Source organism: Gouania willdenowi, chromosome 15 (assembly GCF_900634775.1).
Source record: "Gouania willdenowi chromosome 15, fGouWil2.1, whole genome shotgun sequence".
Classification (NCBI taxonomy): Eukaryota; Metazoa; Chordata; class Actinopteri; order Blenniiformes; family Gobiesocidae; genus Gouania; species Gouania willdenowi.
Window position 1 is genome coordinate 8,680,791 of NC_041058.1, and position 23,837 is coordinate 8,704,627.

Sequence of the window (23,837 nt, forward strand, 5' to 3'; positions counted from 1 at the left end):
GGCCATGAAAGATTCCATTAAATTTTGGAAGGGGTTTCAAAAATTCATTTCTCTGTTCGGAATAGACTTCCCAACCCAAACATTTGAATCTACTGCATGTTTATCAATGGGAATAGGAATCTTCCAAGCCTTTTAAGTGTGAATTATTACAGTGCAATGATGAGGATCATTGATCCAGAAAACTGCAAATATCCAACTATGATCACAGTTTTGTTTATTGTTTTCTAGTTGTTGTTTTTTTTAACTGCTTCTGGCCTTGTTTGCACAACACGACGAGATCTGCTTTGGCGATGATGCATTTTTTACTTGTAAATTCTGCTTACATTATTAAAATGTACAAAGTATTTGTACAAAACTGCATTGGCTGCAATAGGTTCAAGTTGTGTTATATGTGGTTACCAAAAGCAATGGCTGAAGCCTGGATTAAAAGGGCTTGAGCCTTGGTGTGTGTACAATATGTGTGTGTGTGTGTGTGTGTGTGTGTGCACGATAATTTGAGTCAATGTGCCACAGATGGAGCAACTGCTGCTTCTTTAACCTTGCTGTCAATCTTCACTCTGCAAAACCTACTTATCACGTCTGTTGGAAGTCAGGGAATGAGATATAGCCCAATCAAAACGCAGGATTTACGCCTGCACTGCCACTGAGGTCAGTGTGCGCTGTGCAACACAGGTGTGACTCCATCATAAAGGAAGAACGCGGCTCCACAGATCCCAATGCTTTTTTAATCCTAGAACTCATTTACTGTAGATGCTTCATGAAACTAATTACAGAGGCATGCGTGGAGAGTTCAGTTTAAATTATACATGCATTCTGTGCCTTTTTATATCTGCCAAAAAGGTTACACTTTCACCTGTTTCACCTATATTTGTTTGCCTGTTTACAGGATAACGTTAAAATAATAGATTTTGACAAATTTTAACTAAAGATAGACCTTTTGTGTGTCCCCCAAAACAAATCCCCAAAAAATGTATTTCAAGAAGTTAAAAAGAATATATAGCCCAACATCATACACAAAATAACTCCCAAAACACAGAATGTGACAGCAAAATGCACAAAGTACATGCACAAAAATTCCCCAAAACACAGAATGACTCATAAAACACGAAAAGACAACAAAGACAGACACAACAACCACTTAAACAAACAAAATGACTATGAAAACACACAAAAAAACACAACAGCACATTACAGAACAGCTCAAAAGACGCAAATCATCAAAAATACAGGAAAATGCACAAAACAAGAACAAAAATACAGAAAGTGAGCCCAAAAATGCAGAAAACAAGAACAAAAATACAGAAAGTGAGCCCAAAAATGCACAAATCCACGATAAAATGCTGAAAATGATAGAAAAATACACAAAATTACCCAAGAAGACATAAAACAACAAATACACATGCACCTAACGACTCAAAAAACACACCAAAATGACAAAACCAACCAAGACAGAAAAAGACAAAACCCTCCCCCCCATCCGTGTATTAATTAATGCTCAGATCAGTTATGATTCTAATTGCTGGGCCTGGCATAAATGTTGATATTGGAGATTTTTGAACACATTTTTACATTAGTGCATGCTGGCCTTTGAAATTTGTGAAATATAAATTAAAATCCTTTGGTTAAACTAATTAGCACGTAATCATTGCAGAGGAAGCTATACATGGATCTCCCATGGTGGCTGGACACATTTTTCAGCATTTTTAGCAGCCGGGGGTTCAATCCAGGAGAGATTATTTCTGTAAAAAAAACAACATACAATGTGAAATTTAAAACTAAGAATAAATGATTGGTTTTCATTGTGCAACACATTTAAAACCAAAGTAATGAAGTAGAGTGAATAGTCGACTTGAGCCATCGGATCAGTCACTTACATACGTAAATGATTTTATCATTTGGGAAACCAGACTGACTGACAATAAGAAACCCACATAATCACAGGGTGAACATGCAAACTCCGCACAGAAAGTTTTTTGTCAGTAGGAATCTGTCGCTTGCGCGAAATGCCTGAAGGTGCGTTCACACCTAACGCGACTGAAGTAATTAGATTACATTCAAATCAATGTAAATGATGCAACCTGAAATTATCCCCCCTCAAGTGACGTGACTTGAACTTTTTAAGCGACTTCAAGCGACAACCCCCTCCATCCTTCACTGTCTGTAGAGCCACGGCTGCAGCTCCTTCCTGTTCTCTCCCGCTACAGTGAGACGGCTGCAGCAGAGGGCTGTACTACACTTCCTCAAATTATCGGGGCAAAATTAAAGCGTTTAACTTTTTGAATAAGCCTACATTCTGAGTGAACTCATCCTTTAGAAACTCCGTGACTTGATCATTTAAACCAGGGGTGCCAGACTCCAGTCTTCGAGGGCTGAATTCCTGAGACTTTTAAATCGGGGGGCTTTCTATTAAATCGGGGCTTTCGCCTTTAATTGGCCATGTAATGTTATCACATACATGGAATTTGTCCTCTGCATTTAACCCATCCCTGAGGAGCAGTGGGCAGCCTTTTTTGTGGCGCCTGGGGAGCAGTTCGGGGTTAAGGGACTTGCTCTACATCCCACAGTGACGGCCCAGGTGAGGCTTGAACCTCACCTGGATGTCTCCCTGCTCCAACACACCTGAATCAACTGAATGGCTCGTTGTCATGCTTCTACAGAGCTTGATGACAACACATTGGTTTCAACGAGGTGTGTTGGAGCAGGGACACATCTAAAAGTATCAGGAATCCGGCCCTCGAGTACTGGATTCCGGCACCCCAAACCATAAAAGTGGAGATGTCTATGATAAGTGTTGTAAACGTACGGCCGGAGAAGAAGGAAAAGAAGTGATCAGACCTGCAGAATGCCGCTTCTACACATACACACACACACTGTTCACTGGTCATCGCGTCACTGGAGCAATAAAGTGATGGAGTGACCAAAAAGCACCACTTAAGTGAAAAATAATAGCAAAGGCCTTAGCTCCATGAGTATATCAGAGCCTGTGGTCACGTGACTGCCGTAAAGTGAAACGTTCTCCAGGCATTCTGCAGGTCATGTGACCTGGCCAACAACGAACTTACATGGTCGGTAATTCAAGAGGGAAGCCCCGCTCAGAGCATTGATACTGTCAAGCGATGGATATTGACCTGAGGAATCATTTAAAAGCGTCAACTCTTTAGGTCACAAAGTCTGTGGTGTGCCTTTAAGCGTCGCGTTCAGGGCCCGATTTGGCCCCCGGGCCTTGAGTTTAACTCTTGTGCTTTAGAGTGCCATTTAAATAACCTATAAAACACTCTAATAAGAACAACAAAAACCTACTGTCGATGAGATGCACTTATTTTAAAACAGTGTCACTCCTCTTTGCTCTACACCACATTAATATGAGAATAAATATTACTACAGTATGAAATTCCTAGATTTCCTTCAGGAAAAAGCTCAACAACAACAAAGATGACTTTAAGTGATTCTTTATATACAAAACAGAAAACACTATACACAATTACAAGGTAATATATCTGTATATGTGTGGGATATAATACATTACATCTTCTACTTTAAAGAAGGTTTATGTGAACCTTACAGTAAAGAGGGGAAGCTGTTTTTCTTGGACAGTTATTACATTGTAAGACTAAAAATTAAAAAGCTGACAATCAAATCTCTGGAAAATTACTGAATGGTCCATAGAAGAGAGATAGAGATAAATTAAAATTAAAATCACAAAAGCGACTGATGAGACTTTACACTGGCACCAGTTATGGTTTGGATTTTGGATCCAGCCTGAAAGTAATAATTACCCACATTACATCAAATGTAAACAATTTCACAAAGAGGTGAATATGACAAAAAAAAAAAAAAAAGAGTTACAAATGAAGCGCAGCAGGCAGGAAATAAAGTTGAAGAGCAGTTCTCGTGGAATCAATGCTAAATAGACCAATAATAATGCAGTGAAACAGACTGCAGCGTTTAACAGGTTTACAGGAACATTTGTTTCCTCATAAACATGGACTAATTTGGTTTCACACAAAATTGTCTGAAACTGGAGGATTATATGAAGTCTTTCTTCAATATTAAAGCCAAAGTTGGTCCAGATGGCTATTATTGACCATCAAACCAATGAAGAACTAACTACAGAAACGTCTTCGTCATCTTTCAGCAGTGATAGGTGTGAGAACATTTGTTGTTTAATTCATCACTAGCATTAGATTCCACCTTAAGGCATTCATATATTAGCGAGGAATGATAGCTTTAATAATTAACAAACTATCATGACTGTAATACTAATTATTACAGTTCAAACTTAGTGTTAAAATGTTCTAAAATATTAACATGACAAAACTTGCTGTTTGTAAGGTTCTACAGTAGAGATGGGAAAGTTTTTATCACAACTGGGGCGACAAAAATGTGATTTTTGTCAGATCTGAGGGCCACATTATCAACATTCATGTCAGAATTTAGAATAATGATCGATCAGAGCATCCATAGAGGAAAGTATATATGGCAATAAACTATATTCTATTCTACCAAGTTTCTGTGTGTTTTTGTTGTCATTTTCAACTCATTTCTTGCTTTGTGTGTTTTTGGAGTAATTTCCTGTATTTTTGTCATTGTGCTTTTCTTTTTCTTTTGTAATGTACATTTTGGAGTTATTTTGTGTGCGTTTTTTAATTTTTTATTTTAGTAATGTCACTTTGTGTCCTTTAATTTTTGTATTTTTTTAGAGTCCTTTTCATGATCAGAATCAGTTTTATTGCCGAGTATAGCTTTTACACAATAAAAGGAATTTGTTTAGGTAGAATGGTGCAACAATAAATATAGAGGCAATAAGACAAGAACAAGGATAGCAAAATGAAATAATAGTAATGAAATATAAATAAAAAGTGATAAGAAAAGCAAAAGAGCAAAACAACAATGAAATGTTCCTGTTTTTCTCCGTTATTTTGTATATTTTACTGTCATTTGTGTGTGTTTTTGGATTTGTTTTGTGCATTTTTTTTTGGCTTTGAATAAATTTACTTTCCATCATTCTCAGGGATGGGAAATTATATTATTTTTCTTCGGTGTGCAGACTAAACAGTTGGTTTTGTACAAAATAACTGGAAACAGTTGATCTTTTTTTTGCCTATCAGTTTTCCTTTTATCCTTTGTGTGCTTTGCTACGCAGCTCAGAAGCAACACAAATATAAAGCAGTGAATTTGGAGGTCGTTCAAAAACAAGACAACACGAGAAAGGAAATAATAAAAACAGCTTAAAACATTCACGTCATGTTGCATCCTCGCGGTAATAAAACAGCTATCATTGTATGCACATGCTTGATATACATTCTGTACAAAATATATAATATACTATCAATATACAACAACATTGACATGGATGATGAATACTGTTAGTGGTTTTACATCACTGTACAACTTGGACTAATGGAAATAGAGAATGACTAAAACTCAGTCAAATATGGAAGAAAAAGAACCGATTTTACACTGAGACCAACATGTGGAGGGGAGAATGGTAAATCATTCTGACAATATATCAACAAAATAAACCCAATCTATTACTGTACAAGCCTTCTTGAATGCAATATATTATTCTATACATTGTGTCAATTGGTTTCGCCCTAAAAAAAAAGTGAATAAAATAAAAAAACATAATCAAAAAGCATATGAATTCAGCTTCTGTTGTGGGAGTAAGTTAAAGATTTAAACAACAATAGGTGGAAATTATCATAAGGTGCATGTCAAGGTTTAGGTGTAAAAAGGCGGGACGGGGGCGGAGCTTGTTTGAAGCGTCAGATGACATTACTTGGCCTATAAATATAACATGAAATTGCGCTCTAACTGATTGTACATTAAAAAGTAAAAGTATAGTCAATTAATTGAAAGCTTTGGTTCTCCAACGTTGATTTTCTTAAAATTTCATATCAAACGTCATATTAAACTACCTATTTGATTAAATAAAACTCCCTGTTCCTCCTTTGCCACAAACCCTGATACAAACCAGTGTAGGTAGATCAAAAAGCTCACCTCATTTGAAAAGAGAAAGCTTTTCCCAACTCAAAACGGAACACACAGTGTAGATAATTATCGTGAATCAATCAGGAAGTGAGACTCGGAACGGACAGAGCGGGAAAAGCTTTTGATCACGATTAAAACTCTACGGCGTAATAGTTCCCTCAGATACAGCATGGATTCCCAAAAAAAAAAAAAAAAAAAAACACAAGAAACACCCAGGGTTGATTAATACGTTAAGGTTTCATTTATTCAGACAACTGTTCCTTAGGAAATTTCACTTTGATCTCCTGAGATGTTTTCGACTGACGACTGAGTCTTCTTCAGAGGAGTTTGCTGATCGCTTTGATGTTTACTTTGATGTTTCTTTGATTTCTACAGAGTAAAGAAGACAAAAAGAAGCTTCCTGGAATTACTACACAGATATCAAGGAAACTTCAAAGGAAACATCAAAAGAAACATCAAAGGAAACACCAAAGCGATCAGCAGACGTCTGAAAACTGGCAGTTGTCAGTTAAAAAATGTCAGGAGATCAAAGTGGATTTCCTGAGGAACAGTTGTCTGAATAAATGAAACCGTAACATATTAAAAAAAAAAGACAAAAAGAATCTTGCTGGAATTACCCAGGGATAATTGTTCATTTGCACACAAACCATCACCATCATCATTATCATCATCATCATCATCATCCCCATCATCCACCTCCTATGATATAACGCCCTCTAGTGGCACATCTTTCTGAACACATTCAGCCTCTTCATTTCCTGTTTAAACAGGATGTGCACATTTTGCCATTTGTCAGTTTATGACGAGGCACACCTTGGCTCATAATAAAGACTAAAACTGTAACGCACACAATACAGGCGATCATTTCCTATTTCTGTGGCCTATTATTAGACCGACAGAGAGAAAAAAAACACAATTATGTAAGAATCAATAAATAAATGAAGCACTACATACAGCACAGCTGGGTATGGAACAGAGATTTGTGCAAAGGTTTCAGTCTTTACATGACTCAGGCCAAAAAGTGCTCCCTGGCTCTAGATTGGCCTTGCTGTAGATAATGCGATGGGATGGAGAAGAACTATGTTTTTTGTCTCGTCTGCTGACTAACCAATACAACCACCGTATTGGAGGGGGTGGTGGTGGGGGGTGGGGGGGGGGGTCTGTAGTGCTGACGTCCAAGGAGCAGGAATGAGTTCAAGGCCGATGGAACCTGGAAACAGACACAGAAACATTTTTAACACCTGGTTGTGCAATTTTCAAAGCTGCTGGAGACAAAACTTTTCCAACAATATCAATAAGGGTGTTTACAGTGGAGATGAAAACAAACTTTCCAGCGGCATTTTGAACTCTGAACTTATATATCTTTTTTTTTTTTATTGCTCCAGCAGCTTTTATCTATTCAGACATAAGGAATTTGTCCAAAAGTGTGTTATTTCAATTTGGGTCACCTTCACAGTGAGTAAAACACAAATAATAAAATAGTGTTTACTGCACATTTCATGCTTCATCAAAGCCAGTGACCTTTAAAATTAGATTACGAGCTCATTACTTTGAAGTTAACTTTTAAAGCACCACGTTTGCAGTAAAATGGGAGATTTGCCCTTTAACATTTAATTAATCAATATTTTTTTTTTCTAACTTTTCTAACTTTTTTCTAACTTCTCCTTTCAAATGTCAAGTAATGACAATTTAAAGAGAAATGATAATCTGGGAAAACTGGAAAGACTCAGGATCATTTTCATTATGAGTTTATTTCGACACTGAATCCAACTGTAAACTTGTCCCTCATGCTGCGTTCACACCAGATGCGTTTCGGGCGTCAAAATCGTGCCTCACGCTCGTAGTTGGACGCTTGTGCTCAATGAATCAGACGCTTGTCACCAGCTGGACGTGCGTCCAAACAAGTTGGGAAGGGAGCGCGTTGAGGGGAGGGGCTTCTCTGTTGCCGGTGGTGTTCATACAATGGATGATATTGTGGCGATCAGTTACGTTCATAATTCACCCAGTGACTGTGAAGTGGTGGAACATTAATATGTTGAGAAGTCTGTGTTTCTGGTCGGATGTATTTTGGTGTGACGCAGTGTGTGCACTGTGATGTATATAGAGAAGTGTGGTTTAATGGAGAATAAAGTTCCTTGCTGAAAACGCCACCTCCGACGCCTGTTCATCGGTTCTACATTATCCAGAGAGCGGCTTGGCTTTATTTGCGCCTCGGAGCCGTTTCTGGATTCACCAGAGCTGCGCTCGGACGAGAGTCGCTTTCGGGGCTACTTCCGTCTTTCCCGTGCCAAGTTTGACGACCTGCTGACCTGCATTGGTGCTCGCATCTCCTACCAGGACACCAACTACAGGCGCTCTATGCCAGCAGGAGTGCCTGTCCATCTGTCTCCACCTCCGGGTAGTGTTTTCTTCCTCATTATTCTATTATTCTGAATACGTCACGGTGGGGGAAAGCTCCTGATTGGTTGACGTGCCGCAATATACCCCAAAAGTTCAACAATCCTAACTGTAGCGTTGGCCGCATTGAAGGCGCCGGACACACGTCAAAAGCTTGAAATCTCAAAAGATGCGGCATCCGCCACACGTAAAGCTTCAAAACGCGCCGCACACGAGAGGGGGGGCACGCAGCGGGACCTCTCGACGCTCCTAAAAGCGCGTCCACCATATATTGAAAATGTAAACCTGACGCTTTTGATGCGTTTGGTGTGAACGCGTCATCACTGGCAAGTCTTAAAAAAACAACAAAAAACAACCCATTTTTTACTGATTCATCACACCAAATGTTTCAAAAAGAAGGAATACTTTTGTTTGAGTCACATTTCCCAAATGGCAGTTTATCCCACTAACTAATAAGCGACTACAGTTGAATGAATTTCAGTAATTTTCTATTTTCTCTCCCTCCCTGTTCTGCCTTTTAACCCGTGTCACCAAAATCTAATAACATACAAACAGTAACACCAGCGCTTTATCAGCACTTTATCAGCCGAGCCTGTTGTATAACAAGACGAGCAGCATCAGGGAAGCGGAATAACAGAAAATTGATCAGTAGGAGGTAATAAATGGGTGATAAAATAGGAATGAGGCTGCAGATTTCAGGTTAATTGGTGGAAGCAATCGACTGCGTGAGTACCTGGTAAACTGTTTGCTGTCCTCGTGGACCTCCATCTCCCGGCTCTTAAACTCATTGAGCTCTTTACGAATGGCAGCCTACGGGAAACAACACACACACGCACACACACACGCGCGCGCACACAGAGCAATAAAAATACAAAATACAAGCCCAGCTACACCTTTGCATATCAAACCAAACCATCTCCAGCCTACTGTTGCCCGTTCTGGTGTAAAAACAAATAATAATAATAAAAAAAACAATCCATGCCGATATTGTTCTCTGCATTTTCTTGAATTTTCTTAAACTAAACAATCCAATGCAAATTAAAAGCTTTGCCTGAGCAAACATGTATCTTTAAAAACTGTTTTGAACCTTTCAAAAATGTTCAGTTGTATTTCATTAGTGCAGTAGTTCCCAACCTTTTTTGGATCGTGACCCCATTTTGATATCAAGAATTTCCCATTCTTTTCTAGAATTTGTTTGTTTTTATCATATTTGTTAAACTGTATTACAAATTCAGTATAGCCAGGATCAATGACAAGTTTTTTTTATTTATTTATTTTTTTTACTGCATTTTATTTGAACTAGATTTAAATATGGCAAAGTAAAAGTAGAAAATACAGTTGTTTAAGATTGTGTTTTAATGTGAAAAAGAATAATAATTTAAAAATCAGTAATTATCAATTATTATTATTTTTTTTTTATCATTCACTAGACAATGCAGGCAATCCCATTTAAACTCCAGGTGACCCCACACGGGGTCCCGACCCCAAGATTGAAACACCCTGTATTACTGTATTAGCTATGCAGTTCTAAACATCAGCAGCAGGGGGCAGAAGTGTTTATAAATGAAATAACACGTGTTTCAAGTTGCATTAAACACATTTATATCAAAATTAGGTGAAAAGTAAGGAAAGGAAACATATTTTAAACGTTGTCTCACACACATAAACAAAAGGGCGAGTGGATGTTTAGTGTTTTAATAGTTAGGTTTGTGTTATTGTATCATTTCATTTAAAAAGGCTTGTGTCGCTGCCAGCAGCAGGATGGATTTAATAGGAGGGAGAGTTTGTTAAAGGTCAAATAAACAGCTTTAATATATTACAAAGTCATGTCTATGGAGGACCAAACCTGCTTTTTAAATGAATAAATAAATGCAAAAATAAAAAAAAAAATTGTATGTAATATATAGATCGATAAATAAAAATTTATATTTTGTTGCGTGGGACCCAAACCTGCCAAAATTTAAAAATAAGTGAATAAAAAATAAAAATGAAATAAAAATATTTTTAAATGTATACAATAAATTATTACATTAATAAATGTAAAAAATAAAATAGAAATACAATTTATTTTTTTATTTCCACTTATGTTCATAAAACTATATTCCATTTTTGGACAATACCCGTTTATTTTTGCATTTTTGTACTTGTGTATTTTCTCCACTTATATTTATTCATTTGTATATGATTTTAAATTTTTCTTTTGCTTATTTTTCACAGTTATTTAGTTATTCATTTATTTTTCATTTGTGCAGGTTTCCTCCATACATGTCATCCTATTGTTACTATTTCAGCTTTGTATTCCTTTTGTCCATTTTCCTTTTACTGTCCAAACATTAGGATTCTTAGTGAGGTGGTGAATGCATAATAGTGCTTACTGTTAATAATAATTAATAAAATCCTCAACTTAAGTTTGGACAACGAGAGTTGCATTACTCGACAACATAAAAACAAGTGACTATTGTCTAAACAAACATGGTCAAATTGTCATATTATGACGTTCGACGTGCATGAAAATGGGAATGTTTTTAATCATGAATGAAAACTAGAAATTATGAATTTATGTTGCCGCACCTTGTCAGCAGGTGTGAGTCGAGTCCAGGGCTTGTCTGCTCGCCGGTCGTAATCTTTGGCATCTGTAACTTCCACGTACTCGTTAAAGCGCAGGATCCGCCGAGCGACCAGCTCAGCTACTGTAGGCCTCACACTAAGCTACACACACACACACACACACACACAAAACATCTGTAAGGGTTAAAACAGGTGTGTCAAACTCATTTGAGGGGCCATATACAGCCCAGTATGATCTCAAGTGGGCCACAGGTTTAGGTGGGGGGAAAAAGCAATTTTAACATTAATGTGCCCTAGTTTTCAATAAATTCCACAAAGTATATCAGAGACTGACAACATCCAAGCATTAAAAGACCTAAAACCTACATTAACTTATATTTCCTTGATATTATGAACAACTGTTATTTATTTTGTAGAATAATTTGAGGAAATTTGCAGGATTTTGAAAAGTTTTTTCACTGCCATCATGTTATATAAGTGTGGGAAATTTGTAGATTTATATCCATGTATATTTGGAGGGGCTGAGATATCTACAACTGAATTATTTTGTAATTTACACAATGATACATGTTTTTTCTGCCATTTTTACTTTCTCCCGCGGGCCGAATTAAATGCTCTAAAGGACTGGATTTGACCCGTTTGGGTTAAACAAAAACAGTCAGTGTATGTTTTGGTCTTGGGATTTTCTGTCCAGAAAACAGTATTAAAATTTGTTTTTTTAAAAATAGGTTATTTGATTTTCATTATAAAATGAAAAAAATTGAAATTCAAGGCATTTTTCAAGGCAACGGTCAAGAAAGGATGAACAAAACTTGAAAAAAAATTATTTTTCTTTTCCATTTTCTGTTTCTAAAAGCAAAAATTAAACGTTAGAAGAGAAAAACAAACAGAGGTGTGGCCTGAAGTCTTTTCAAACGCAACCAGTCAGTTCCAGCGATGGCCACTAGGTGGACTTGTCTCCACACACAGCTGTTCCTCTACTTCCTCTCATGACTCATGACATGAGACATGAGGAAAACATAATAACAGCTAAATATAGCCCTTCTATGTCCCCTCTAACATGTCCGAGTGTGGTGGATCTTTGTACTATACCTTTCTAGAGAGTCTCCGTTTGATCTCCTGTTTGGCTTCTTGCTCCTCAGCTTCATTCTTTTCTGTGAGGAAAAAAACCCAACAGATGAATGGTTTAATTTTACACTTTGAAAATAAAATAAATACCAGTAAAAAAAAAACAACAACATTGGATGTGTGTGTGTGTGTGTGTGTGTGTTGCACTCTATGATCAGATTATTTATTGTTATTGGTTCCACATCAAAGATAAGAATAAAAATGCAATGTTTGGACTGTTGCACAATTGTGTCAGAATGAACAACTGGTGAGCATTAGAGGTAAATAAACAGGCGTCTCATGATGTCATCACAGCTGGGTTTTCAAACTTACGTTTCAGGATGTTTCTCTGCTCCAGCTCCTCTGTGGTCGGTCTCTGGCTCAGGCGCCTAAATAATCATCAAAAGTTTGCAGATAAAACAGGATTTAAAAAATCAACTTGATAAAAAAAAAAACAGTTAAAATGATCATTTTTTTCTATTTTCTTGTTGTCAGTAATAAACAAGGCTGTGTAGGTGTGTGTACCTGACTAGTTTGGAGCCTATCTGCTGCCGTAGCTCGTGTCTCTCCGTCTCCGAGCTCCGTGGAAGGATGTTTTTCTCCTCCAGCTCTCTTTTGCTTGGTCTGTTTCCCAGCTTTATGTTCAAGGTGTCCCGCCTGCGGATTTTAATGGCCAGTGAGCCTAAAACAAAGATGCAAACGGCCTGAAGGTGTGAAAACAACATGTGCAAAAAATAAAACAATTTCAAATGTGTTTAGTGCATATTTATACATTAAGATATAAAGGTCAAATGTGCAGAGTTTTAGAGGTAAACACCAAAAAAAAGTTGATATAGTGCCGACATTGCAAGTAAGTAATGGCTTTATAGCTGCAGTGTGAGCTGCCCTTTTAAAACAATTGACAAGTGACGTTCTAAACCAAAATCAGAACTGTAACCACGTTTTTTAAATTAACAAATAAAAATCAAACAGAAATGTTCTTAAAGGGATTCTCCACAGGTTTTACAAGTCTTTACATCCTCAGGGTTTGTGTGTCTTCAACAGTACGTGATTACTCGCAAACTTCAGCCACTAGAGCACACACTGTATGTCAAACTCAAGGCCCGGGGGCCAAATCGAGCCCTTTAAACCTCCCAATTTGGAGAAAACGTGACTAATTGTGTAAATCACTAACTGATTCAGTTGTAGATGTCTCAAAATACACAAATTCAATGAAACTGCACTTTTTTTTCCCACGGCTCAACGTTTTTCCATGCCTATATCACATGACGGCAGTCATTTTTTATTTTTTATTGTTCTAAGTAGTCTTAATTTTTCCAAAGTCCTAAAATTGTCCTTAAATTATTCCCCAAGATTTTCCCAAATTAAATAAAGATTTAAAAATTTAGGATCCTACAAGGGTTGAAATCTTTCACGTATAGCTAGGATACTGTCGGCACCTTACATAATTTAAATTCTGTTTTACGTAGAAATGCAAACTCGGGCACATGAATGATAAAATTGTTAGTTTTAACGCCTATAATCTGTGGCCCACTTGAGATTAAACTGGTCCATATTTGACCCCTGAACTAAAATGAGTTTGACACCACTGTACGAGAGTGTCAGCCACGCACTGTTTAACTCATTCACTGCCAGCCATTTTCAGAGCAGCCAACTCCATATTGCCAGGCGTTTTAGATGATTTTCACTGATCTTTCAAGATCTACAGATTATTTTGTTCAGTTCGGTCAAGATCAGACTCTCTACTTTCATCAGAATTTTTTTTGTTTTTGTTTATAGCTTGTTTTGTTCTTTCGTAATCAGCAGTTGAATAGAGGCAAGTTTCACACAAATCGCCAGTTTGTGAGTTTCCAGAGGTGCGCTACTGCCACCTACATGTCACCAGTTGGTCACTACATCATTGTACAAGTTCGATATTCAAGGGAGAGCTTCGTCACACTGTCTCCTAGCAACCCCAGACGAAAAAACACAATTGACGTCTTTGGCAGTCAATGGACTAAGGACGAGTAAAGATTCGGAGAGCTCTTCTTCACTGCTTCATTGTCTGCTACAAAACAGCAGATTTTGAACTGTCGCCTCCTGCGGTCACATATTTCTTTGGGTCACAACTGTTATGTTTTTTCGGTAAACAAAATTGGTCTACATTGGCATCTTTTCCTCATTATTTAGAGCAACCAAAAGCAGCACAAACTGTCATTTTGACTGAAAAAGCTGCTAGATAATCTAAAAAGCAGAATGAATGTTTCACTCCAATAAAAAACAATGGGATGTTTACAGGCAATGGGGCCCTGTGATGTCATCAATCATGTGATTTCAAGATGGCGGAATGCAGGCTCTTAAACTGTAAAGTAGTCCCATTTTTAAAAGGCAATAAAAAGAATATGGTGCATAATAATGTGTGTTTGTACATTTCAAAGTTTTTAGGCCAAAACAGTGTGGAATTCCTTTAAGGATAAACATAGTCTAACCAGTTGCTGTACTAGTTTGGTGTGAAAGGACAAAACCAAAGTCTTACTGTTGAGATATTCATCGTCCTCCTCCTCTTCATCCTCGTCTCGGTACAGAATGGGTCCGTCTGAGTCGGAGTCACTGGCACTGGCATGGCTGTCTCTCGGCCTATCAGGGATCACCGTCACCTCGGACTGCTCCGCTTTAACGCTGACACACGGTGGCTTCACCGTTTCACCGTTTACTAACCTGCAAAAAGTAAACACAGGAAAAAAAATACTTAAAACAACAAATAAAGTAATGACTATTGATGACTGGATTTGTATTGTCCAGGATATTTATACTGTATGTACGATAATATTTATTTTTTTATATGCTGTAAAATTAGAACATACAAATTTGAAAAGTTTTGGAGACCATGGAGAAGATTTATTTTAACATTGTAGTCAGTTGTTTATTTCTTGGTTGATTATTTCCTTAATTATCAAACAACTATATGTATGCATATATGTTGTTTTGTTGATACTGTATACATATTAAAAAATTTGGAACTGAAAGATGTAATATCATATTACAGTATATTTGTATGTGTTAGTGCTGGGCAATATGGACCAAAACTCATCTCAATATTTTCTGTCAAAATGGTGATAGACGATATAAATCTTGATAATTTTTAATTCAAATGAAGTCTGACCAGAAAGACAATTTTGGATTAAATTGGCTGATGCAAAATGCCACATTTATTAACAAACAGGTGCACTGTATTTGTCACTTTTGGGTTTTTCTGCTGTAAAGGACAGCAGGTGTGAGTGAGTTCTGCAGAGTCAAATCAAATCAAATCAAATTTATTCTTCCATGTAATCATATTCACAATATCAGCATTATAATTTACAGTCAGTACTTTTCACATGTCAGAATAGGAGCATGTTGATTACCTAGTCTTATTATACATGCCCCTATTTGTTAAACAAAAGGATGTCCAAGTGGATGGTCGCCGATCAATTTTGCTTTTTTTTTTTTTAAATGTCTACATTATAACAGGTACAACATTATTAAATTAATTTTGTTTGTTACAAAAACAGATGTCAAGTGTTTAACTTATGTTTAAATTATATGTCTGGGTTAGGACTCACTCAGAAATCCATCAAACTGTGCTTTTTAAACTTTTCTGAGTTGTAGTGAAACCAGTGAGTGTTAAAACAAGCATTTTGAAACAAAATTATATATATATATATATATATATTGATATAGGCGATATTGTAATTTTCTGTTACGCCAAAATAAAAAATAAAAAATAAAAAACTCGATATATCACCCAACTCTACTATGTGTTACAAAAAAAAAAAGGAAATGAATCAGCTTATAATTGCTGAACTCAAATGAATGATGAAAACAAATTCTGAAACTAGATTTTACCTCCGGTTGTTCTCTCTCCCAACCTCCACTTCTTCTTTCTTCTTTCCATCCTCTTCCTGCTCTCCTTCTGCATTCCTCCGTCCTTCCTTCTGCGATCCGTTATCTGCGTCTCCCTCAGTGAACGACGTGTCCTCCGTAGCAGCGTTGATGTGAACAGGTTTAGGTTCCGATCCATCTTGTGTCTCTGCTTTAGGCTGTGGTGCAGGTTTACACACAGCCTGAGTGTTTTCTTTCTCACTGCCAGAGAGTTTAGGAGAAATGTTCTTAGTGTCTGAGGAAGAGGAGGAGGTTTTTGACTCTCCAGGCTGGTTGGGAGTCTCTGCGGAGGGCTTCGCAGGCGCAGAGGATGAGGAAGGAGGGTCTGATTTCCGCTTGGTTCTTACATCTGTCCTGTCAGACTGTGTGCCAGTCCCCACATCCTTTGGTGCACGGGTGCGAGGTGCGGAGTTGGTGCTTTTTGTTGTGGCGACTGTTTTCTTTGGGTGAGACGATTTAGCTGAAGAGAAGCAAAAGCAAATGGTTACACTTAAAGTAGACTTTATATGGATTCATTTTCCTGCCGAGGCTCCATAATGCATATAATATAAGCTTGGAAAAAGGTGAAAATACAATAAAAATAAATAAATCTTGCAAGGCAGATGACGACTTCAGCAGAAAAGTACAAAAAATAATGAGCAAAACAGTAAACGTGATGCACAGGATACATACGAAAGCTGCTACGCATGATAATGTTTTATTAGATTAAAATCATAGTGTATGCCTCATACAGTAGATCAATGAGTCAAACATCATTTACTCCAAAAATAAAGGAAAAAGGTAAGAACTGCAAAGTCAGGTTGACTTTCACTCCTGTATCTCCTCCGTCCTATCATCAAGCATTTTGGTTCCTTTTCTCTCACTATACATTATGTCTTACGTAGCACGTACTTTAAGACACAAACCATCTGTATTGTCCTGCTTGTTTAGTCCTTTTGTTGTTATTGTTGTTGTTGCTTGTGAAAAAAATAAAAATGAAAAATGAAAGTCTGTTTTATTCTCCACTGTAAACACTGTTATTGACATTTTAAAAAAAGTTTCATGCATTGTATTGTAGGAGCTGGAATCCCGTAAACGGACACATAACAGTGGGTTACTGTGATTCTTTGAGTGTTTACAGTGGAAACAAAAAAATAAATGTACAAAAAAATACAATGAAAACCAAAATAAACTTTTGAGTTGCAATTTCTACCTTTTTCCCCCCATTCTTTTTGGTGTAAATGATGTTTGATTCATTAATCTATGAGCCGTACACTATGATTTTATCAAATAAAAAAAAATGATTGGGGGTAGCAGCTTTAATGCTACGAGGTCATCATTGTAACAGAGAACTGGTTCTCAACTGACCTTACCTGGTAAAACAAAAAAAAAAATAAAAAATAAATAAATAAATAAATATATATATAGTATTCTTAAAAGGTATAATACATATTAGGTTAGATTACCAGGAATATTTTACTATATTACATTTCGCCACCCTGATAAAATAATTGCCAAAATAATTTTTTCAAGTATTTCAGGAAACACAGAAAACTTCACCAAAAGTGTAACACACTTGACAAAGACCATTTTCTTAAAGGAGACACATCATGTATTTAAGTCCTTCCTTTTTTACATATAAATCATACAGTTGTGGTCTATATAAAGCAGAACTGCAATGCTTGGGTCTGAATTCCTCATTATTATAGCTCCACCCCTTTTCTAACCTTTTCTAATGTGCTTCTAAGAGCAACTCGTTTTGGTGTGGTCTCTTTAAATGCAAATGAGACACTTCATACTCCGCCCCCTCTCCAGGTTGCAGAGGTGACACTTGGTTCAACTCCACCCTGTTCGGCCATTTTTGTAGTTTGATAGAAGAGATACGGCTATGTAGCGGCGCATAAACTTTTTATTCAGAGGTTATTTACAAAATGTCAACAACAGAAGACTTGTTCATCCAGCCTTACATATTCGAGCCAGAGTCGGACCCGGCGGAGCGAGATGAAAATGAAGATGATGAACCTGCAGAACCCTAACAAGTGAGCTAACACAAGCACCGAGCTAACGCTAGCGCCAAGCTAACGTCACGAAATGCCTTTTAATACAGCCTTTTCGGAGACAAAAACGGCAAAATGAAATGACTAATGAAAACTTTAGACTTAAATTAAACCACGTAGGCCATATCATCAAGGATATAAAACGAGCACACAGCGCTAACATATGAAGACGGTGCAACTGCTAATGCTAACAAAACAATGACAGGAACGTCTTATCACACTTTTTAGCGTTATTTACAGCTTACCGAAGTGCTCTGTTCGTCGTCTCCAAAGATAGAAGGAATTGACCCCTCAATCAGACAAAGTCTTTCAGCAAATCCTTCTTTATACTGGTGGAGGTTGCTGAAGCTGTCATCCTTGAAGTGCTTCACGCACACAAAAATAATCTTACCCACAGATGTGGGTACATTTCCGTGAAAAATAAAACTCAACCAGGCACTTTGAAAAGGTTCTGATGCTGGGAGACGGTGTAATGAAGCGTGTGGGTTACTACATCCAACAACCAAACATTTTGACTTATCTTCTCGTAACTTCGGCATCCTGGAGCTTGGACTACAAAATAAAAGCGAGAAATAAAAATGGCGGATTGCTCGAAGTGTTGGACCTGGAGTCGATGTCCTAATTTGGCAGTTCAGCTGCAAATACTGTGACGTTATTGTTCAAAAAACGTAATAAAGAATAGAAAAATTGAAACAGATTGAAAAATATGACCAAAACAGAATATAAAGATATCAACGGAGCACCTGAAGAGACTAATTTGAACTTTTCTGTACTTCTAAAAACTCTAAATATACAACAAAATGCATTTAAGGGCTAAAAAAGTGGATTTAGCATGATATGTCCCCTTTAAACGGGTAAAATCACATGATCTGATCAACTGAGGATGTAGGCAATTTTACCATAGATGTCCGATTATTTTAAGTGTGATGATTTTTTTCTGCTTTTATTCTGAAAGCCAGAATAAACAGTGGTCATTAAAAGACTTTGTCATATTTATGCAGCACAGCTTGGAATCAATGACACACACACACGTGCACATAGATTTGTACAATAAACCAAAACAAATAAACGATCACTTCTGCTTTTACAGAAAATGAACTGAAAGAGGAACACATGGAAACAGTCACAGGAAGAGGTTGAAAATACTCAACTGATATGGGAAAAGCAAACTGAGGCTGTATGCTGTATATAACACTGAACTGAACATTTTTCATGCAAGTGAAAACTTCCTGTGACTAACGTACGGCTAGCTGAACTCACCAGTTCCCCGACTAGCGTTGTTAGTGCTGCGCGTGTTAGCTTTAGCTTGTGAAGATGTGGTTGCCTTGACGGTGGTTTTTGTTGTCTTTTTAGCCCCCGTCGCCCCTTCTTTGTGCTTTGTTGGGGCAGCGGTGGCACCACCACCACCACCACCACTGGGTTTGGAAGAGGTGGGCAGCGTTGTACTTTGCTGTTTTTTAGCTTGAGGGTCCCGAGGTCGGACCGGGTTTGCCCTGGTGATGGTTTTAGTATTACACTTCTCTGAGCAGATCCAAGGAAGGAGGAAAAGAAAAGAAAAGTGAAGTAATAAAGCAGTGAGTGAGTGTGAAACACAAGCAAATGTGCAGTAAAGATGGATGAATAATAGACAGCAGGGTTGGGGTCAATTACAATTAAGTCTTCAATTACCCATGTTCAATTACAACTCAATTATGATTACAGTGACCAGCATTTTTTTTTTCCAAATCATTCCCCGAAAGTCAATTACAATTATGTTGTCAATTACTACATTTCAATCACAATTACTGAGCTTGAATGAAACGTTTTTAGGGTCACATTACAGTGGAAAAAAAACAAAAAAAAAACATATATATAATTATTATTTATCTTGTTTTTCTTTTTCTCCTGTAATGTGTGCACTTGTATTAGTTGTTATTCATTTAACATCTTTTACTTAATTACGTACGTTTTTCTTTCTCTTTCTTTCGTTGTTAAGTGTTTATTCTTTTTATTTGTAATATTTCTTGAGCCAGATTTTTTCAAATACAATTATGTTATAATTGTAACTCATTATCAATTGCGTAATTACAGTAATAATTTACCCCAACCCTGAAAGACAGACATGTTCAGAAAGAGCTAAAGACGGAAGAATCTTGAGCCGCTCTGACATACATAAACTTCACCCGTTAACCTTTCTCACCTCTAACACATCTCAATCTATATTTGTTAGCTTTGTTTGTCTGTGCATTTGGACAAAAAAAGGACAACGGGTTCAATGCTAACAAAGTTGAGACGAAAACAGCAGCAGACACAGGAGCAATAGCAGGTCTCCTGAGATAGAGGCAGACATTAGGAGATGTGGTTGTGTGCAGGCTGTGTGAACGCCTACTGCTGGATGATATAGCGGGCCCAGATCTATTTGGACACATTAGTGCGGCTTCTGGACGCCACAGAGGATTCTTCAAAGCTCCTAAAAATGCTCCTAAAAAAGGCGCCGCCTCTTATTCCCCCTTTATTGTGAAGTAGTGACGCACTATTGATTGGTGGTTACCATCCGACTTTTGCATGGACGACTATGCTTTTCTTCCACAAAAATAAATGCATGTTAACTGTGGGCTTTCTCATGTGTGAATGAGAACAAAATCACAACATGGTGCATCATTAGTGGAACAAAGTACACAGACTTTTTTCTGTGGATTTAAAATACAATCCTCACATATTAAGCTTTAAATAACTTTTCTTAATCTTGACATAGCTATAGCAGAAAACATTATGATTACCTGTGCGTACATTTTTTTATATTCACTGTGAATATTATCCTTATCATTGTTCTTGTGTAGGAGTTGTATTGCATAAGTTTGACATATAAACAATATTTTAACTTAACGTGACTAAAACTAGACTAAGACTACATGCAAAGAATATATCGCCTGCACTACATGCATACTGTATATATGTGTTCAGATTTTCTCCTTTGTCTTTTTTTTCCTTCTTCATTCTCTATATTTATTGTATTTGGTGATTGGAACTCCTCCTAGGCTATTAATGCAGCACTAATGACACGTTTGTCATCTCATAGGGGCAATGTCAAGGATGTGCAGTTGACCTTTTATGACGCCAAAATGTCAAGGTCAAGGTCGTGTCAAAAACCAAACGTTTCCATATCTCTACGAATATTCATCGTACATGTTCGATGCTTACATTTATGAAAATCTCAACTCAAGTGGAGTATTTTATTTAATTGGACAGAAGCTGTACCAGTACCAGTAAAAAGATCGGTAGGGGTCAAAGTGCATGACGTCACAAAACTGTCACAACTGTTTTTCCTGCATTGTCATTTTTGCCAATTTTCAATTGCCAAACACATTTCTTGCCGAGTTAATATTATTATTTCCATTATGCTGTTTCTGTTTTTGCACCATCCACCAAAACAAATTCCTTGTATTATGAAAACTCTAATCTGATTCTAAACAAAGGCAGTGACTCAAACTATAACCAAGTATCACCACTTACTGAAAACATTAAAATTGCACAAAAATGCTCTTAAAAACCAAAACACAATGCTAAATAAGCCTATAAGATGCAATCTTTGTCTTTGAAGTAAAGAACCAACACTATATCAGTTATTTATTCTAAATAGAAGTTATTCTAATGAGCTGAACCCTCTACACCAGGGGTGGCAAACAAATTTTTCCCCGGGGGCCAAATACGGAGCAGCTTCATCCCATGTGAGGGAGGGAAAATGAGCAATTTAAACATTAATGCTCCCTAGTTTCAACTTCTACATATAAATGACATTTAAAGTATGTAAGGCAACAATAAAATCCAAACAAGAAATGACAAATCAGTCCCTGCAGGATCTTGTCTTTGAAATTTCATTGATTTTCTGACCAATTATTATTGAATTTGGTGGAAATTATTTTAAATGTTTTAACAAAAAATGCAGAAACTAATTGAACTAATTGAGATACAAAATGCAGTCAGGTAAAAATGTTTTTTTTGTCATTTTAAGTTCTCTTTAGGGCCAGGTTGGATGCTCTAAAGGGCCGGATTTGGCCCCTGGGCCTACACCTTGATCGCCAAAATTATTTGAAATTAGCCAACGATTCTTGACTAAAACCAAAGTGAATTCTAATGAATCGAGTAAGATTGAAATGTATTAAATTTATTGTCAGATGACTAAAACTAAGAGTCAGTGTAGCCATCAATAATTAAACTGGTTGATTACATGTGTATTTTTGGGGGCTTTTATTGCAAAAAGCTAGAAGCTGATATCCGTTCTGTAATAGAATTAAATAGACCTTTGTTATTACTGAAGATGAATGCAGGAGAAGGCATTTTATATTTTCACAATTCCATTTGTAGGGATGAGATCTTAAGTTATTTCTGGAATAGAGGTGAAGGGTCAAAGGTTATTATGGTGGCTGGGAAGTGTCAGGTGAATGCATTTACAGAAACGAACACAAATGCAAAAAGGTCACAACACGAATGCAAAATGGCCACAACGGAAGTGTTTCCGCAACGGAAGTGTTTCCGCAATGGAAGTGTTTCCGACGGACCGGTATTATGATATGATTGCCTGATATGAAAAATATAAGAGTATCCTAATCAACTTTCACTTACTTTCATACGTGTTTCGATGTCTTCTTCTTGCTCTTCTCTGTTCTGGCGGGTTAAAAACATCCGCCAGAAACGTGTCCGTCTGTAATACTGGTCCACTGTGGCCATTTTGCATTCGTGTTGTGACCTTTTTGCATTTGCGTTCATGTCTTTAAATGCATTCACCTGACACTTCCCAGCCACCGTAGGTTATCAAACGTTACCCAGAGTCCAAATGTACCTGTTTTCTGCCCAGTCTTGACGGGCTGGGCTGCCTGCTCTTCACGAGACGTTTCTGGAGCCTCAATGTCAACTTTGACCTCTTCTGTTGCCACAGTGGACGTAGCGTGACCGTTCAGGTTTTCACTGTTGATCGGTTCATCTAAGAGACAAATACATGGTCTGCTTTTAATCTAAATGTACAAATCACTCACAGTCAAAGCAGTGTTAAAAGAAAAAAATAGGCCACAAATTCACAATTACGATAAGAAATGACTTCAAATTTTGTATGAGGGAAGAATGAAAACATGAGGAAACCTTGATCAGGGATGAGAACTCCTTTTTTGATGAGCTCTTCCCTTGTTTGTCGGGTGGAGATTTTTCTTTCAAGAACTGAAAAGGAACAAGATCAGCATCAACAGAAGTAAACATGGACACTGGATTCAGTCCCTAAGTATTACACAAAAGATGTGCTCCGTTCTGTATAATCAATAAGGATGTGAGAAAAAATATCACGTGATAATTGTATCGATCCAAAAAATGTTCAAATCGATTTTTTTTTTTTTAATCATGTTTTTTTTAAACTACCTCACTCCTCAATACATTTAAGTTGGAAGTTGATAGATACTACATATTACATACTAGACGCTTTCATAGATGTATGTGAGCATAAGCAAATGTTAAACTTTTTTGAAAAATGTAATTTGACAGTTGGATAAACATACCACTTGTTGTTGATATTGGCACTTGAGTTACAGTTATTCACCATTTACTTGTTCTCACAAGTTTAAAAAACTGAAATAAATTGTATTTTATACCATTTTGTATTTGTAAAGGCGAAATTTGTAATTATTGTTCAGTCTTGAGATATATCGTATTGTTTAATGCATATCAGGAATCGTAAGATTCATGCTTTTACTTTGAAATTAAATGTTACACAATTTTGTGGCTAGAACACAAACAATAAATTTGACCTTGTAGTAGGCTTGGGCGGTGACTGATTAAAAATGATGATGTAAGGCTCAGAGAGCGTCACCAAAC

General features: G+C 37.0%; 1 protein-coding gene across 5 annotated transcripts in view; it reads right to left on the reverse strand.

The window, feature by feature from the left end:
• Positions 1–5,051: 5,051 nt before the first annotated feature.
• The window catches only part of phactr2 (phosphatase and actin regulator 2), a 53,203-nt gene continuing 34,417 nt past the window's right edge, over positions 5,052–23,837 (reverse strand). For 4 of the 5 annotated variants that reach the window (XM_028469465.1, XM_028469467.1, XM_028469468.1 and 1 more), the window contains exons 3-13: positions 23,115–23,189; positions 22,819–22,959; positions 19,260–19,520; positions 15,928–16,423; positions 14,579–14,760; positions 12,589–12,745; positions 12,397–12,452; positions 12,049–12,110; positions 10,960–11,097; positions 9,122–9,198; positions 5,052–7,201 (exon numbers count right to left, since the gene is read on the reverse strand). In XM_028469465.1, coding sequence (XP_028325266.1) covers positions 7,186–7,201; positions 9,122–9,198; positions 10,960–11,097; positions 12,049–12,110; positions 12,397–12,452; positions 12,589–12,745; positions 14,579–14,760; positions 15,928–16,423; positions 19,260–19,520; positions 22,819–22,959; positions 23,115–23,189 — 1,661 coding nt within the window. In that variant the 3' untranslated portion in view covers positions 5,052–7,185. The remainder of the gene's footprint in view (positions 7,202–9,121; positions 9,199–10,959; positions 11,098–12,048; positions 12,111–12,396; positions 12,453–12,588; positions 12,746–14,578; positions 14,761–15,927; positions 16,424–19,259; positions 19,521–22,818; positions 22,960–23,114; positions 23,190–23,837) is intronic. The other variant, XM_028469470.1, reaches the window with a different exon arrangement.